Here is a 19166-nt window from a genome sequence, read left to right as displayed (position 1 = left end):
ATATGGAAGTCTGTCATGTATGTGTGTGTGTCTTCATATTGTCACAGTTTGAACAAAATATCATATGACCCATAGCTCAGCATTTCCATTATATATGAAGACCAGTGGAATAAGTAAAAATCTTTTCTTCAAACACGTGTTGGCAACAGGAAAAGCATTTAGCTTCAGAAAACTGTCTCTATAACTTTTGTCCAGTCCAGCTCATACCAACATGAAAAAAGGGAACATAAAAATTACGATGATGGGGTATTGTTACATTTTTCCTGATCTTCACAATGCCTGTAGTTTAGACATGTCAAACTGGGAGCCTTTACATGGTAGCTCAACTGGTGAGAAATAGCAATCATATCTCCATTAAATCACACTACAACATTTTCAAAAGAGAACAACAGCTCAAAGAGGGAGGATTATAAGTGTTTGCTCAATCTGCTAGACATATCAGCCAAATCTCCTTCAAATCATACCTTACTCTCTTAAGCAAGGCAAAATACATTGGATAATATAGATTTAGATATAATATGTGCAAAAAAAAGACAGGATGGTCATGGCCAGAAAACCATTGAATATGTCAGGTTGATCAGAGCTGACATAGAGATAAACAATAAGTTTAAAAAAAAAGACATTGGGAATGTATTCGTGGATGTATGAAAATTCCAGGATGGCTACTACAGGAATGCTTTTGACATTCAAAGGCATTACAGCAGTGACCATTCTGGAATTTTGCTCAATCATAGATCTATTCTGACTTGCAGCTTAGAAACAGCTACTGACCTTTTAGGCAATGCAGTTATTTGATCTGCTAGAAATAGTAACCAACTTAAAAAGGAGTGATAGAATACTGTAGTGCTAGATACACTATATTTGAAAATAAAATGGGATGATCATAGACTGAGTGTCTTTGACCAGGGTTGACTTGGGGTGAAACAACAACACCAACTACTGCAGTTGTGCTTACAGAGGAACAATATGGTGGAAGTGTTAATCTATTATTTTGAATACTTTATCTTTCAGTTTGATATTCCTCTGCTGTTTGCTGTCCTCATGAACTGCTCTACTTCTCCTATATCTCCTGAATTGATTGAAAAAACTATACCAAATAAACCTGAAAATTTGTCTAAACTATTCTATCGTGTAAGTGGAACAAATATCTCATTATTTTTGTATAGTAAAATTTTTGTTTTTGTTTAGTCAGAAGAGGAGGGCAGTGCACATATCATTTTTGGGGCCTGCAAAGCTGGTTTGATAACGGGAGGAAGTTACCCTCAGCTAGAAGACATCTTGAAGCTTAATAATAATAAAAAAACATGGATGGGAATGGAATTCCATAAGATTGATGAGAGAAGCAGAAACAGGCCTATTAGATTTGCCTGGGTTGAAGTGATGTGAAACAAGCTACTTCAGGATAACAGAGGTGGTTGTAATAGTGACACAGTAAGCAAACAGAGGGAGAAGATAGAGTATCTATGAACCAGGTATTGTAGTGTGGTGGCAGGTTCAAAGAAATTGGCCTGCTTGGGGTTGGACAGACTGTGATATACCTCAAAAGATTGGAATAAAGTTTTGTTGTGAAAGAAAAACTGCAAAGTTTGATGAGGGAGGAACTAGTTCATGAGTGTAACATTTGAGGCTAAGAGAAGAGATATTGTCTGGGTTGATAACCTTGACGTTTTGAAGTTCCCAGAGATGTTTTGACAGTTCATATATGTCCATTGCTATGAGAGAAGTAAAAGAAAGTAGTAAAGTTTTGAAAGAATCTTGTTGAATGTGTTTATTATTTAAACTGGAAGCAACAATGGTGTAGTTGGAGTGAGTGCCACCCAGGGCAGCCCTTGAGTGAGTGTGGTGGATTGACAGAATCAGTAAAATATTGAACAAAATGCCTCACCTAATTTGGTCATAGCTTCTTTATGATCCGAGTTCAAATCCCAGTGGATACAACTTTGCCTTTCATCCTTTTGAGGTCAATACAATAAGTATCAGTGAAGTACAAGTATTGATATATATTGACTATAAACCTCCCCAATGCATGTGACCTTGTGCCTATTTTATAAATTAATGTATTTGTTTTTCAGGGACAAAATGTGATCTTACATTGTATTGATTACCTAGTGCCAAAGGAGATTGTTGAAGTGATTCTTAAAAAAGGTTGTGCCAACTTAATTACTGCTAAAAATAAGGTAACGGATTTGGTTTTTTTTTTTTTAATTTTAAAATTATCTTTTACTACTACATACCTTATTTTCCTGTTTTTCTGGATTAACCCTACTTTGTGAATTGGAAATTAGATCCTGAAAATAATCTTTGTTATTGAATTTATATTTAAAAAAAATTTCTATGCTTAAGTAATCAAACCAGGTTATTAATGGAATAAGGCAATTTTTGTCAATTAAGAATAGCAACAACAACCACAATATTCTGAACTATCCTATCCTATCTGCATATTGTTTTGATATACAGCAGATGATATTCAGGGATGCAGTGATATTCAGGGATCTGATGTTTTGCTATAAGCAATACTCCTACTTCAGTATAAATTACAACCAGGTGTCTTCATTTAAGAGTTGACTATAGTCCTAGGTTTGCTGTTAGACCTAACTGAAACAGCTGTAAACTGTATGGATGGATGAGTTGTTACAAAGTACCTGTCAGTGTCTACTCCAGGAAAACTGAAAGGTAAAGTGGGCATTGACATACATTATAGAACAAACCAAAATATATTATTTAATCAAATTATATATTTGATTAAATAATCAAATATATTTAATATATGTTATATTAAATAATCAAATATATTCTCATCTCAATTGGTGGATGAGAACAATTTTTGGAATCACAAATTCCATTACAAAAAGAAAAATACAGGGGAGACAACTTGAAATTTTAAATATGGAATGCAATGGGGACGTGAATGTGACTTTGGCAATATGTTGACAACTCCATCTGTTTTGATCTACTTGGATCTCTTTAGTGTTGTGTAGTCTTTACTGCAGATTTTAGAATGACTAGTGAAGTACATAGGAGTTTTGTGAATGAACATAGAATGACATTACAAATTAAAAGAATGACTGAGGAAAATACTCATATATACCTGGCCCATATCTCTTATCCAGTTCTTTGTTGTGTAACTGTGGAAGCATGTGGCTTAGTGGTTAGGATATTCAGCTCATGGTTGTAAGTTCATGAGTTCGATTCCTGGCAGTGCATTGTGCCCTAAAGAGCCAGCCTTGTCCCATTCTGTGTCATGCTGAATCTCCCTGAGAATTGCGTTAAGGTTACACATGTCTATGGAGTGCTCAACTACTTCCACATTAATCTTATGCGCAGGCTATTCTATTGATCAGATCAACTGGAACACTTGTCATCATAACCAATGGAATGCAAGTATGTTGTGTAACTAATTCTTCAGTCACTGGATGTTTAAGTTAACATTTTATACTAACTTTTTAATGAAAATACAAAATGATTTATTTTTCATTTGTAGTTTTTTAACTGAAGTAATTGTTATATTTTCTCAGTTTAACCTGAACAGTCGGGAATATGCTGCTGAATGTGACGCTACAGATGTTGTTGAAGCAATTGATAGGGTAATTATTTTTTTCTTTGAAATATTTTCTACTTCCTGAAATTAAATGAATATATTCCATTTTGCTTTTTATGTAATCTTAGAACATCTGCTGAAATACAGTCGGAATGCAAATCTTTCTGAGTATGACTTTGCATCTTATTCCTGAGGAGTTACTAAAATTAGTATCAATTACATACTATTGTCAGTTCAATCCAGTATAGCTCTTCTCTACAGTTGTATAGCCTTGTGCCACTCTGAGACATCTTTATTAGGAATCAATTTCCATGAAGCATACGCACACACCACACCACACCACACCATACATTCTCAGATGCACGCATGTGTGTCTTTGTATAGATGTTTACAAACTACACTGAGCTATGATTACAGTAATAATTGTTGACATTTCCTGTCAACAATTTATCTGCTATCTCTACACTTTCTAATTCTTCTAGGATAAAAAAAATACCTTACTTAAAAATCATGTAAGAATAAGGATTGGCAATAGGAAGAGCTTCTGAACTATGCTAGCATAAGAAAACAGATGCTAAATGAAACAAGCCAATGAATAACTGATATATATGTTTAATTAAACCAGTGAGACCAGCAATGTTGGCATTTGTCTGATACAAGAATGAAATGAAACATCTTTTGTTGGACTCACTCTTTTGATAAAACATATTTGTATTCAGCAGTAATCTTTCAAGCAATTCATTTTGTGTGGTTTTACCATGTTTTCTTGAACAGATAATTCCCACCACCAAGGTTTATTTTTGTGTGTGCATGTATGTATGTATAACTGTTAATTGTTGCTCCATTTCTTTTATCTGAATATATTAAACCATGGTTTACCATTTAAATTACCAACTACTGTTAACCTTATAGCAAGGCCTATACATAGTGAGGTAATACACCAGTAGTGCCTACGGATACATTTATACCTTAGACGGTTGCATAACCTCTAACTCAATTTTTCTATAGGTATATGTATATATATACTGCAGTGCAGTTTTGTAATTAACTTACTGTTCCATGATTTATAATTTTATGTCTCTTAACTTAGTCATCAAATGTTCTTAAAACAATCCAATAATTGCCATAAGCTGTGTTTTTGCTATAAAATTTCATACCCTATGTGTGACCTGTTGGATAAATATCTTCTATTGCATTGTAAAAGAAACTCAGTAAATGGAAATTGTTCAGAATATGTGTGTGTATGTATGCATGTTTTTTCATGTGTTTTCACATTAATGTTGATTGGGTTGCTGCAATGTTGTTTGTTTCCCATATGATATATTTTAAAGCTCAGCAAAAGCATGTGAAGACAAGTAAAAGTTGGCATCAGGAAATGCCATAAAACAACGCCTCAAGAAGTCTTGCCTGACACACACCAGCATAGAAAATGTGGATGCAAAAGCAAAATATGACACCTAAAAATAGTGCCACTTTCACCTAGTTTGTGATGTTTGTGAAGCATTCTCTCTTTTTCAGACAATCCTCTTTTTTATATATTTCCAGACTGTGTTTCGGTGGTGTTTTGAAAGTAAAAATGATGCCAACTTCAAGTTGTTAGCATTACATGACTATCGCTACTTTGTGATGCCATTGGAGGTAGGTTTTTACATCATTATCTTACACTTCAATAAGCTAGGTTACAAGGCTGTTTTTACTCACCAACACTTTGCAAGTATTGGTCCATCTATGATTTATATCCCCACTTTAATCCATTCTTATGTCCTTCAAAGTTTCCAACTACACACTTGCCCTACCTAAATCAACAACTGTTTCATGTATTGTCTATTGCTGAACCCTGCCAACCACCTGTAAAATATTTACTGTGGCAGATTTCCCCAAATGTACAAAACCACTTAATCTCTATTCTTAAATATCTTAATATACACATACCTGTATGAGCATACGTTATTTAAATTGACTCTTCAATATATAACTTCCTAATCTCTCTCTCTCAGCCTTAGTTTTCTCCTTAATTCTTCATGTAATTTCCAAATGGAATCTCCCTTAGTTCTCCTTTCTGTTTGTGTTTCTAAGTTGGCTACAGATTTCTTCGTACTATGTCTTAAATAACCCTTGCCTCGTTTTAATAATAATAATAATAATTATTATTATTATTATTATTTTATGTTTGACTTTTGTTTTGCATTTGTACAAGTTGGATCCAAGTCTCACCCAGAGACCTCAAGAGACAACAAGTTAGAAGTTCTTGTCGGTGTTATGTCTAGGGTACCATATATTTGGATTTGTACATAGTGTTGTTCTAGAGAATGTTTAAGAAAATTGTTTGTTTTAAAATTGGAGATCACATACACAGTATTTTACGTAGGATATGGGCAGTTCCCATGAGCACTATCTTTTGAACTTCAGCCATTTTGGGGTTTCCTGGTATCTGAGCTAGGTAGTAATCAGCCCGTTTCGCTGTCATTCCCTGGGCACCTATGACAATAGGTATTGTTTTCATCTTCAGATTCCACATTTTGCTAATTTCTATTTCAAGATCTTTATATTTGCTCAGTTTTTGGTAGGTCTTGACAGATACGTTTATATCGATTGGGACAGTCATATCAATGAGGAGGCATGATTTTTGTCTGAAGTCTTTCAGTATGATGTCTGGCCTATTTGCATCTATCTTTCTGTCAGTTTGAATGGTGAAGTTCCAGAGGAGTGCAATGTGATCATTTTCAAGTACTGGGGGTGGTTTGTGTTCCCATCAGTTTTTATCATGGGGCAAGTCCAGGTTTTTGCATATTACCCAGTGAATATATTGTGCAGCTCTATCATGCCTGTTGAGATACTCTGTAGGCGCAAGCAGACTGCACATGGAGACAACATGATCGATGGTCTCATTTTGTTGTTGGCATATACGACATAATGGGGAGCTGCTGTTCTTTAATATGTTGGCCTGGTAGTTCTTTGTAGGTAGGCATTGATCTTGGGCTGCTATGATAAACCCCTCTGTTTCTGATTTCAAGCCAGAGGCCATTAGCCATTGATGGGTAAGGGCTTTGTCAATATCTGCATTATTCGCTCTCTTTGGATATTTGCCATTGAGAGGTTTTCCATGCCATTTTTCAGTCATAATATCTAAGGCAGCAATTTTAGCACGGGTTTTCAAGCGCTTAGCTTTTTCTGCGGGTGTTTCTAATTCGTCTAATTCTTGAATTTGTTGCAATTGGAATTCACTTAGATATTCCTTTGCCTGTTTTGTTACTGAGTAAGATGCTTTCTTGCTTTCATGTTTTGAGACAAGTTTTAGCATCCAGTCCTCAGAGTTTTTCAGATAGGTGTCTAGGCCAATTATGGCTACCTTCATTGTTAATGCCAGCTGTAGAAGTCCACGGCCTCCCTCTTTTCTTGGCAGATAAAGACATTCTATATCTGCCTTAGGGTGGTGCATTCTATGCATTGTCAACAGATTTCGTATTTTTCTGTCAACATTACATATTTCAGTAATTGACCAGTTAACGATATTGAAACTGTAAGTCACGACTGGTATGGCTAGAGCATTGATCGCTTCGATCCTGTTTCTTACATTCAGCTCTGTCTTCAGTATTGCTCTCACCCTGCGATAACATTCTCTTCTGATCCTTTCCCTCATCACTGGATGCTTGATATTGTCCCCTTCAATTACCCCTAGGTATTTGTAGCTCTCCGCTGGTTCTAACTCTTTTATGACATTTTGCTGGTCACGGTTCACATTAGATGTTTTTGTCATTTTTCCTTTGATAAAGGTAGCTTTTGCACATTTATCAAGGCCAAATTGCATCCTGATGTCATCACTGAATTGTTTAACAATCGCTAGTAGGCCTTTGAGTTGTTGGTCATTTTTTGCAAAGAGCTTTAAATCATCCATGTAAATGAGATGATTTATATTTTTATCAAATATTTTATAACCATACTGTGCATCATTGAGCAATTTTGAGAGAGGTATTAAGGCTAGACAGAAGAGGAGTGGTGATAGTGAGTCACCCTGGAAAATGCCACATGAAATTCTTACATCTCCAGCATTTAGAGATTCATTGTCATTGTTCAACATCAGTGTGGTTCTCCATGATCTCATACTTACAGATAAAAAGTTTCGCAGAGTAGGAGCTATTTTATACATTTCCTGACATTTCCTAATCCAGCTATGTGGTAGGCTATCAAAGGCCTTTTTATAGTCTATCCAAGCTATTGACAAGTTTTTGTGTCGCTTGTGACAATCTTCTAAGATCATCTAAGATCATCTAAGATGATCTTATTATCTTATTATTATTATTATTATTATTATTAGTATTATTATTATTATTATTATTATTATGATGATGATGATGATGATGATGATGATGTACTTGAATATTCATGTCTTTTCCTCCAGAACAATCCATCAGAAGAAAGTGAGGATTCAGCTAGTCTTTCTCAGAAATCCCCTACTCCAAATACCTCAGCCTTTCAAAATTTTAGCAAATATCAGGTAAGTTGTCTGAACATTGAAAATTATCCATCATTTTTCTGTTTCAAGGTTGACAAAATACATACAAGAAGTATTCTGTGTCAATTAATACAGTGAGCCGGCAGAATTATTAGTACACCAGGCAGAAAAGCTTAGTGGAATTTTGTCTGTCTTTGTGTTCTGAGTGCAAATTCTGCCGTGGTTGACTTTGTCTTTCATCCTTTCAGGGTCATTAGAATAAGTAGCAAGTAAGCACTGGGGTCAATGTAATAAACCCACTTCCCCAAATTTGCTAACCTTGTGCCAAATGAAACCAATATTCTGAGTCAATTTAAATCATCTATAATCATCTTTAAATTGTGTCATGTGCTTTGTCAAAAGATACCATTATTACGTATTTGTAAAAATAAAGAAAATTACATGCCTATGTGTTTGAAAAGACATGATAGATGTTGCTGTGAAGAAATGCTACTTTAACAGGTGACTGATTATATTTATTGCAGGAGAAAATCAAATTATTTGTTACTGCTGTTGTTGAAGGAAATGTGGAGGAAGTAACTAACAATTTATTTACTAATGACCCAGAACTTTCTGCATTTGAACCTTGCCTTGCTGGTGCCAGATACAAGGTAAACCAAAGTTTATTTCAATGCAATACCCAACAAATTTTGCATATCTGTTTTTCTCCATGACTGTTTACAATGTACACATTATACAAAAGAAGTGTAAATTTCATCTAAACATGCCTTATAAATTGTTGTAGTTCTGAAATTGTAAATCCTTATGTTTTCAAACTTACTGCTTTGTTTGCAGTACATTTTCTAATAGTAGTTCTTTGGAAAATGAAGTACACATCCACATATCAAGGTCACCGGCCCTATCCACAAGCACACATTTACTCACTCTCACATACACACGCACGTGCACCTTCATTTTCGGATTGCCAATACTTTATTATCTTCCCTCCTTCCTAGCTCTCCTGTCTAACCACCTCTGTCCAGCCAGCCACCATGACTGACTGTTATTTGCTAAAGCTTCTTTTATTTTCTCGTGTTCTTTTCTGTTGAAGAGCGTAGGCTCGAAATGTAAAAGACTTTCTCACCTTCCTGAGCATTAAACACCTGTCTTCGTCTTTTGTTTTTCTGTAAATTTCAACTAACATAGTGCATATGTCTATGTAAAAGAGCTCTTTTCCTAACAAAGAACTCAATTGGTTCTGATGAAGATGAAAGACTATAATGCAGTTTCACAGTTTGTTGACTGCCCCATAGTGAGCCTTTGAAGTATAGAAATCTATTTGAAATGTTTAAATTTATTTCAATTCCTTTCATTTATGCTGTGTTGTGCAAAGAATTACCATCACAAAATGTGCTACAAACAAAGCAATAAATTTGAAAACATAAGGGTTTACAATTTCAAGAACTAATGCAATTTATGAGCCATATTTTGGTGAAACTTACATTTCTTTTGTATATTGTGTACATTGTGAACAGTCATGGCGAAAAACAGATATGCAAAATATTAAATGGATATTGTATAATGAAGTACTCTTCACTAACATCACTGCATCACTTGTTTGCTTACTAGAAACAGTTGTGTGATAATGGATTTAATTGTAATTGTATTTCATTCTTATTTATTCTTAGTAGGAATTTCAACCATGTTTCGTGGTCTGCTACCACAACAGCTCCTTTATAGGATCCAGTTAGCTCAAGACATCATCAGGAGGAACCACGTCCGGTTTCGGCCCCTACTCCTCTACCGTTTTGACGTGGCGGGCCCCCCCCCCTTTCGGAGGTGTCTTCAGCTCTGGTGTTGGGTGCATGTCTTCTTTCTTCTATTCCCTGGCCTCTTCGATGCAGCATCAACGAGTGTCAGCGTCCGACTGATTGTCTTGTCAAATTCCCCTTTTTATACCTGCTGCTAGGCTCCAGCAGGCTGCCCCAGCAAGTTGTCACGTGACACTGTCTAAATATCTCTCTCCTTCTCTCTGTTTTATATATATATATATATAAATAATTTATATATATGCATATATACATACGTATATGTACATACTTACATCTATATATATATATATATATATATATATATGCATATGTGGGCACAGGACGTCATGAAACGTGTACAACAAAAAAGTATGAAGCACGAATACATGAAACATGAAATAGAAGAGAGGGTAGGATTGGGTAGGTTAAATGTAATGCATATGATGTATGTCTATATATTATGTGTGTATATATGAGTTTTTTTATATATGTGCATGTAAATGTGTGTCTGTAAAGGAATGTGACTGAAAATGTTGAAACATTTGTTTAGTCTTTATAAGGAAGTATGTCTAACCATCTTCAAAAATGTTTTTATGCAGTGTTGAAGCACATAAACCACTTAGAGCTCTAGAATTTATTCGTTCAGATGTTCTATGATGTCATATAATTTTCCTTTAACATTTATTTATTCTTTATCTGGATGATTAATAATCCATATGAAATCTTCCGCTTTCTCTAGGGCGATGGTCAACCTGTACTTCACAAGGCAGTTCTTAGAAGTTATGTCCCAATTGTAAGGACTTTAGTTCACACCCTTGTTTATAAAAATAAGCTAAGTCTTGACTCTTTAAGAGATCAGGTTAGTATACTTCTTAGTATGTTACTAATTAATTTTTACCCATTTCCTCTTTCTTTCAAATTATCTCTGACTAGAACAGTTTTTAATGCATAAGCAGTTAATAATATACTAAATGCATTTTTCTCTTGTCTCTATGAATTTCTAAAATACCTTTTGTAATCAAATTTCCTTTTGAACACATAGTTAGTCTGCACCTTCAATCCAGTTATCAGTTATTGAGTGACATTGTCCTGGCTGTGAATAATTTAATATCTAATTCACTTCACAGCTGATTCCTATATTTGTGTTTGTGAAGGATTTATCACATCACAGTTTCTAACAATATTTTATTTTTAAATTGATTTTGTTATTTTTTATTTTGTATTTGCATTGTAATTTCCTTTTTTTCCCCCCAGTTTTATCGAACTGCTCTTCACTATGCACACGGAATGCCTGAAGATAATGAAATGTCAAATATATTGATTGATTATGGATGTTCTGAGTTTACTGTTGATAAGGTATGTGTTTCATCATCATTATCATCATCACCATCACCATTTAACGTGCATTTTCAATGCTGGCATAGGTTAGACAGATTGACAGAAGCTGGCAATCCAGAGGACTTCATGCTTCACTGTCTGCTTTGACAGGATTTCTACGGATGGATGACCTTCCTAACACCAACCACTTTACAGAGTGTACTATGTGCTTTTTATGTGACACTAGTACCAACAAAGTCGCCAAATTACATGCAAGACAAGATTCCTCAATTGTGTGGGGGAGTAGCATTGAGGGAGGTTTTGTGAAAATGTTTGCCCTTTACATTTAGTGTGTATTTGGAACTTTAAATGTAGACTAAATCTATAGAACAAAAAAGAATGTTTTTTTTTCTGATTAACATTCAGTTCAAAAGAACTTTACAATCTTTCTTGTTAGAAGCCTGGCATTAAACTTCTTTGTTTTGAATAACAAAAATGTATGTAAAGCCATTTGAAATAAAAATTGTAAATACATTAGTCTTTTCAGGTAAAGAAACACATATTTTAAGAATTTTAAAAATTAGGCTATGTAGTTAAGAAATTTGATTCCTAACCATGTGGTTTTGGGTTCAGTCCCAAATATAATATAGCTCTGGGTTGACCAAAGATTTCTGAATGGATTTGGTAGAGTGCTACATCACCAAATAGTTAAGACATTTGAGAAAGTAGTGGACTATGCACCACGCCACCAAAGATTTAGTCATTTGAGAAAATAGTTGACCTCATGTGTCCAGATAACATGTAAGTGGTAATACTTTATATTTTATATTATCTTTTAAACAGTTATATATTTAGCTTTAATCGCAACAAGGTTTTTAATAATAATTGTTAATTATAGGTATTCTTTTATTAGTTTCTGACTTAATAAGGATATTATCTATTAAATTACTGGTATAAGTTTAACATTAAAGGATTTAAGGATAACGAATATTTAATACGTATGGAGTGTTTTAATTATTAACTTTTGGTTTATGAAATAGTGTAGTTCACTTAGAATTAATTATATTATTAGTTAAGTTCAATTGAGTTCATTTTGTTTTGGAAAGAATAGAATATAAAAGCTTTCACTTTTAAATTAATAACTATGGAAGACTGGTGGAAATATTATCTTCATGAACTTCAAGGGCTAAGTTGCTATTTAGTTAGATAATTTAGGAGTTAGTTATAGGTTTATTTATAGAATTATTAATTTTCTGATAGTTTTTGTACATAGGGTAAATGTGGTTTCTTTGTTGTAGTTTAATTAATAATGTTAGTGTTTAATCATTCCTAGAATTAAGATTGAATAAATGTGGTGATATCTGAGGTATGTTTGTTCCCAAACAACACTTATTTTAGTGCTGTTGACACTGCTGGATTGACTGGTACTGTCCAGGTGTTGAAACCATAATGATATCTGTGGGGCAGCTGATGATGGAGGTGTGTTGGATTGTTGGCATGGCTGTTATTGTATGTGCGGAATAGTTTTATAAGACATCCATTTGATATATATATATATATATATATATATATATATATATATATATATATATTGTGTGTGTGTATTTATGTCTCCTTGTCTTGACATCACATGATAGTTGTAAGCAAGCATCACTGGCAAACAAGCAGTGTCATTTGTTTCCAGTCTACTTGAAAACAAGTGAGGGTTGGCAACAGGAAGGGTATCCAGCCATACAAAATCTGCCTCAACAAACTCCATCTGACCTATGCAAGCATGGAAAGGTGAACGTTAAAGCAATAATTGATGATGATGTATGATGAATATTGATTTATCAACTCTTCTTCAAATACATGATCTTGTAATACAGTATATACTAGTGTATATGTCATCATCATCATCATCATCGTTTAACGTCCGCCTTCCATGCTAGCATGGGTTGGACGATTTGACTGAGGACTGGTGAAACCGGATGGCAACACCAGGCTCCAATCTAATTTGGCAGAGTTTCTACAGCTGGATATATGTTTGCATATTTCTGTGCATTTATGGCCTATGATGTAGAAGTTGAGTGTTTAATGAACACATTGTTCTAATTTTGATTTTACTATGTGTCACATTGGGTAAGTGTCTTCTACCATAACTTCAAGTTGACCTTGTGAATGAAATCTGATTGATGAAAACTGTGAAGAAACCTGTTGGATATGTATATATGGATGAATAGATTGGTTAATGCATGTATTGATTGGCTAATTTCAAATTCTGCCTAGGTTATCTTTGCTGCTCACTCTTCCAGTGTTAATAAAATACAAACCAGTTAATAAAAATGTATTGGGGTCAATATAATCCACTATTCTCTGAAAGGCAATACCCCAGCATGGCCACAACCCAGTGATGTATCCCGTAAAAATATTGCAAAAATGTAATCCAGTTACTAACAGCTAAAAGTTTATTATTATATATTTTTTAAACATTCTTTTCATTATTTATTAAATTTATCATTCTGTCTTTTACTTGTATCAGTCATGGAACTGTGGAATTGCTAGCACACTGCCTTTAAGGGTTTTAATTGACCCCAGTCTGGTATCTATTCTATTGGACTCTTTCGCCAAACCACTAAGTTACAGGAGAGGCTTAAACAAACCAAAACTGGTCGTCAAGCAGTATTGGGACACACACACACACACACGCACGCACGCACACAAACACACAAACACACACACACACACACATACACACACACACTTCCACAAAGTTTATGTCTACCAAATTCACTTACATGGCATTGGTTTGCCTGAGGTTATAATAGAAAACACTTTCTGAAGGTACCAAGGTACTATACAGTGGGGCTTAAACAACATCTTTGCAAGTAATGGCTTCTTAATCATACAGTGGCTAAGAAGCCATTATTTATTATTTTTATCATTCTTTCCATTATTAATTTATCATACACTGTTCACATCTTCTTTTCATTCAGGATGGTCGTTCACCATTGTCTTTCAAAGATCGCAGAAACCAAAAGTCAATGGCTGATCTACTGCAATACCAATTAAAGCAGGTACCTTTTTATTTTTCTTATTTTTCTTTAATACAAAAATAAACCACTGTAGTGCCATGTTAATAAAATAAGTATCAGTTAAGTGTAAGGATTTAATCAATCACCCTTAATTTATGGTTATGTACCAAAAATTAGACAGCTTCAGTAGAGTATTGGTTAAAATAGCTGACAGTATTTAATTATGTCTCTAAGTTCATACCCTGCCTCATTATTTATTTATCTGTTTACTGTTTTATGACTTCATTTGTTTTGCAGAATCTAGCGATTCCAGAACCTAATCCATGGGCATCCCCTCTTCCCCTGCCCATCATTGGATACCTGATGGACTGTCAAGATGGTAAGCATTTCCACAAATTCCACAGTTCCAGAATGAAAGCTCTGAGCTACACCTCTCCAAGCTCTGCCTCTCAGCTTGGCGCCAGCTTCTGTAGCAGCAGCAGCAGTAGTGGTGGTGGCGGCGGCAGTGGCGGTGGTGGCAGTGGTGCCGGTCGAAGCAGAAATACAATGATAACCTCAACCTCTTCATCTTGTGAGAGGATGCTTGCCTATCCTGCTGACTGGAGTCTAGAGAGCAGCGATGATGATGACAGTGAGATTAGCGAGAGGGAATATGATGAAGTTTGGGAAGATGAAATTCATGCACAAACTGAGAAGACAAGGAAAAGTGAGACTGAAGGAAGATGGAACTATATGGCATCATATGCGTCATATGCATCTCCTTATTGTTCAATATTGTAAACACAAAAACAAAAGAGAAAAATATAACTCTCTTGAGTTTGTTTGTGTGAGAAGAGTCTGTTATAAAGCTGTTTAGCAACTGATCTGAGAAGGTTTGAGATTAAGCTAGTGAATGAGTTATTGATTAAGAAAACTGGACAGTATTGTGTGAGTAGATAAAGGAGATTGACTAAAACTGCTAAATATAAATGGCAGCATATAAAAAAGAAATTCATTTCAAAATGGGGGAAAAAAATAACAAAGCGTAAATAGCAAATACAATTAAGATGATGATGAGGAGAAGAAAGAGAATGAAAACTAGCTCTTTACAATAGACCACTGGACGTGTTCACTACATACAGTTTATTTATCCTGTTTGATCAATGGAGAGGTGGGGGGTATGTTGTTCAATCTGGTGAACTAAGTACTATAACTTATCTTGATATGTACATTGTGAGAGTGTGTTGGTGAATTGTTTATTGAGTAGTGGAGGGTTGTTTACTGTCTCTAGTGAACTGTTAATTAAGTGATATGTGCTTACTGTGCATTGGGGAATCAGGGATCATTTATTGTAAATGGCTGACTGTGGTGCATTCTTTGTTGGGGTTCATGAAGTGACTGACTATTATAGTATGTGTAGACTGAGTATGAGGAACTATTTATTATAACTGACAGACTTCGGTGGCATTTTTTAAACAAATACAGTAAACTAATTTTCATGACTGACAGAACTGGTGTATGTGTGTGTGTGTACTGAGCATGATGAATTATTTATTGAATGGGTTATTTGTTTCTTGAGAATGGGGAACTGTCTAACAGTGTTGTGCATTAACTGAATATTGTGGGCCATTTATTATAATGGACTGATTGTTATATTTGTTGAATGAGTATGATAAACAATTTGCTGTAACTGTTTCTACATGTGAACTCCAATAATTTTGAAGTTATGCTATTGGGCACATAGTCATAAGTTTGGGCCTTTCTAAATCCGTTGTGTTGTACATTTAGGCGAAGCATGAACCTGAGCTGGACTAACAACATGTTTATTCCTTCTTTACAGTTCTGTGATTAGCTTTAGAAAGTTATAAAAATAGCTTCAGAAAAGAACACCATCCTACACATACAGAGCATGAATGGGGAAATGAATGTTTGAGGTTTTATTTATTGGATACAGTGAACTGTTTAATGTAACTGACTGTAGTATTTATTTAAAGATGGATGAACTGTTTATAGAAGGTTGTGTGTTTGTACTGAGTATGGCAAACAGTTTATTTTAATTGAGTAATATTTAATTTGCTGAGTTCAATGTATGATTGTATGCATGCATGCTGTTTTGGTCAAGTCACTCTCTTGCTACTCTGAGTTTCACTTGTGGATGCATAGGGTTTTATGTGTGTGTGTGTGTGTGTTTATGTAAACGTTTGTTTATAGAGCATGGTAAACTGTATAACATCGATGTCATTCTTTACTGAGAGTAGTAAACAACTTATAACAGTCTGACTGGATTTTTAAATGATTATTGTGAAATGAAGGTAGTGGCTTGGCAGAATATGTAGAGCAACTGACAAAATACCTTACAGTATTGAATTATGTCCCTTTGTGTTCTGACTGTGAATCCTGTTGAGGTTGACTTTGCTTTTCGTTCTTCCAGACAACAAAAAGTACCAGTCAAGTAACACTGAGGTTGATAAGATTTATTACACTCCTTACTACTAAATTTCTAGCCTTTTGCCTATATTCATCATCACCATTTTTATGTCCACTTTTCTATGTTGGCATGGGTTGAATGGGACATTTTGAGGCAGTGTTTTATGACCAGATACAATTCCTGATACCTACTCTCCTAATTACTTCTTATGACATATAGGAATATGGTGTACCAATTTTAAAAACTGGAATACACTCGGTATACTAATTATTATTATGAACTACCTGTTATAATGGACAAACTGAACTGTTTTCTGTTGTGTTGTATGTTTTGACATTACTGTATTTGTTGAGCATTTTGGGCTTTTTATGATAACTTACACTGGTGTGTTTGTTTCTTGAGTATCTTAAATGTTCTGCTGCAACTAACAGCAGAATAATGTGTTTACTCAATGTAGTGAACTACTTATTATTACTGACTTACTAAAGTGCATTTACTGAGTATGGTGAGCTATTTTTTATTACTGACATACAGAGTGTGTGTTTACTATATATAGTGAACTATTTATTATTACATACTAGAGTATGTATTTGAGTATGGGTGAACCACTTATTATTATTATTGGCAAACTAGTGTGTGTGTATTTACTGAGTATGGTAATGTATTTATTTTTCCCGGCATACTAGAGTGCGTTTACTGAGCATGATGAACTATTTATTATTACATACTCAAGTCTGTGTTTACTGAGTGTGAACTATTTATTATTATTGATATACTAGAGAGTGTGTTTACTGAGTATGGTGAACTATTTATTGTTACATCTTAGAGTGTGTTTACTGAACGTAAGTGAACTATTAATTATTTCTGACAAACCAGAGTGTTTACTGAGTATGGTGGAACTGTTTATTATTATAGGCATGCTACAATGTGTTTACTGAGTATGGGTGAACTATTTATTATTACATGTATATTACAGTGTGTTTACTGAGTATACTGAAATATTTATTATTACTGGCATACTAGGGTGTATTTATTGAGTATGGTGAACTGTTTATTACAATTAACTGTGTACAGTGTTTGTTTAGCCAGTTTGATGAAATATTTGTTATCACTTACATACTAGTATGTGTTTATTGAGTGTGATTAACTATGTATTATGATTGACAAATGAGTGTTTGTTTACTAAGCATGGTGAACTGACATTCTGCAGTGCATTTACAGTGTATGGTAAACTAATGACCAAACATATTACTGACATACTAGAGTGTGTTTACTGAGTGTGGTTAACTATTTATTGTTACTGACATTTTAGTGTGTTTGTTGAGTATGAGGAACTATTTATTGCTATAGACATGGGTAGAGTGTGTTAACTGAATATGGTGGACTATATTGTGATAACTGAGTAATGTGTTTTTTTACTCAGTATAGTGAACTATTGATTATAACTGTCTAAACTGTTTGTGTACTCAGTATTATTAATAATTTATTAAAACTGAGTAAAATGTTTGTTTACTCATTATATGATTTATTTATTATAACTAATGGACCAAAGTGTTTGTTAATGAGTATAACTAAATAACTAAAGTGTTTATTGTGAATCTTGAACTATTTATTCAAACCAGAGATGGAGAGTGTACACAGAGAGAGGGTGTCTCCCTGTTTCTCAGCTCAGAGATAGGTGTGTATGGAGGGTGCTTATAGTATCTAACCTCCACACCTTTCCCACTCTTCCTCAAACTGAGCCTCACAGATCTTAGTGTACCTCTTATTCCTAAAAGCCATTTCAATCACTGATTTCAAATGACTAAAGCATTACAGTGTGTCTAATCAACTGTTTGTTATAACTGACTATAGTGTTTGTTTACTAATTGTGATAAACTATAACTGATTGGTTAAATTGTTTGTTTATTCAATATGGTGAAGTATTTATTATAACGAAGTAACTAAAGTGTTTGTTTACTTTGTATGGCAGATTATTTATTATAATTTTCTGATGTATACATTTAGATTTGTGTTTTTACCAAACATATAAAATGTTTTATTATATAACTTCTGGAAATTTCAGCTGTCCTTTTTGTTAGGACATCAAGATTGTTAGTAAATTCCAAATGTAGCATCTGCTATTATTACATCTTATCCAAAACTGGCATATATCCTCAATATTGGCAGTTTTACTTTTTGGAAGGTTTTAGCTTGCAAACAGTTTGTCTTTTCTTAAATGATAATGTAGTCCCAATAGTTATAATATCATGTACCATAGATCTTATAGTAATAGGTGTAGCTACTATATAAATAAGAGTATTGCAGTTGTGTTAAAGATTATAGAAAGAACTATTAACAACTGCTCCTTTAACTAATACACATCTTTAAAAAAACCCTTTATGTAGGGATAAAAAATGATACACAGAAAAAAAAGCAGTACTATATAATCAATATATATGTAGATGTTTATACACATTTATCAAAAACACAAAAAAAATGAGGGAGCCCTTACACAAATACTTTCCATCTTTTTGGTTTCATGACACTCTGGAGATCAAAAGCTTACTGGCACACTTCCCATGGAAAGTTAATAAAACTGTTTTAAAGTTTTAAAATTTGAAAGAAAAATATATAGAAAACTATTGTTTACTTTGTTTTATAAAGT

The 19166-nt window shown here is 34.1% G+C and overlaps 1 protein-coding gene across 1 annotated transcript in view; it reads left to right on the top strand.

Moving 5' to 3' along the window:
• Positions 1–18416, top strand: part of LOC106872778 (uncharacterized) — a 46495-nt gene extending 28079 nt beyond the window's left edge. Inside the window, exons 10-19 of the mRNA XM_014919877.3 lie at positions 1012–1131; positions 2073–2177; positions 3516–3584; positions 5084–5176; positions 7938–8033; positions 8516–8641; positions 10521–10640; positions 11036–11137; positions 14074–14154; positions 14410–18416. Coding sequence (XP_014775363.3) covers positions 1012–1131; positions 2073–2177; positions 3516–3584; positions 5084–5176; positions 7938–8033; positions 8516–8641; positions 10521–10640; positions 11036–11137; positions 14074–14154; positions 14410–14892 — 1395 coding nt within the window. The 3' untranslated portion in view covers positions 14893–18416. The remainder of the gene's footprint in view (positions 1–1011; positions 1132–2072; positions 2178–3515; positions 3585–5083; positions 5177–7937; positions 8034–8515; positions 8642–10520; positions 10641–11035; positions 11138–14073; positions 14155–14409) is intronic.
• The last annotated feature ends 750 nt before the right edge of the window (positions 18417–19166 follow it).

Source organism: Octopus bimaculoides, chromosome 1 (genome assembly GCF_046866305.1).
Source record: "Octopus bimaculoides isolate indiv1 chromosome 1, ASM4686630v1, whole genome shotgun sequence".
NCBI classification, from domain to species: domain Eukaryota; kingdom Metazoa; phylum Mollusca; class Cephalopoda; order Octopoda; family Octopodidae; genus Octopus; species Octopus bimaculoides.
Note: the sequence above shows the minus strand (reverse complement) of the source record. Positions and strands in the feature narration are given on the sequence as shown.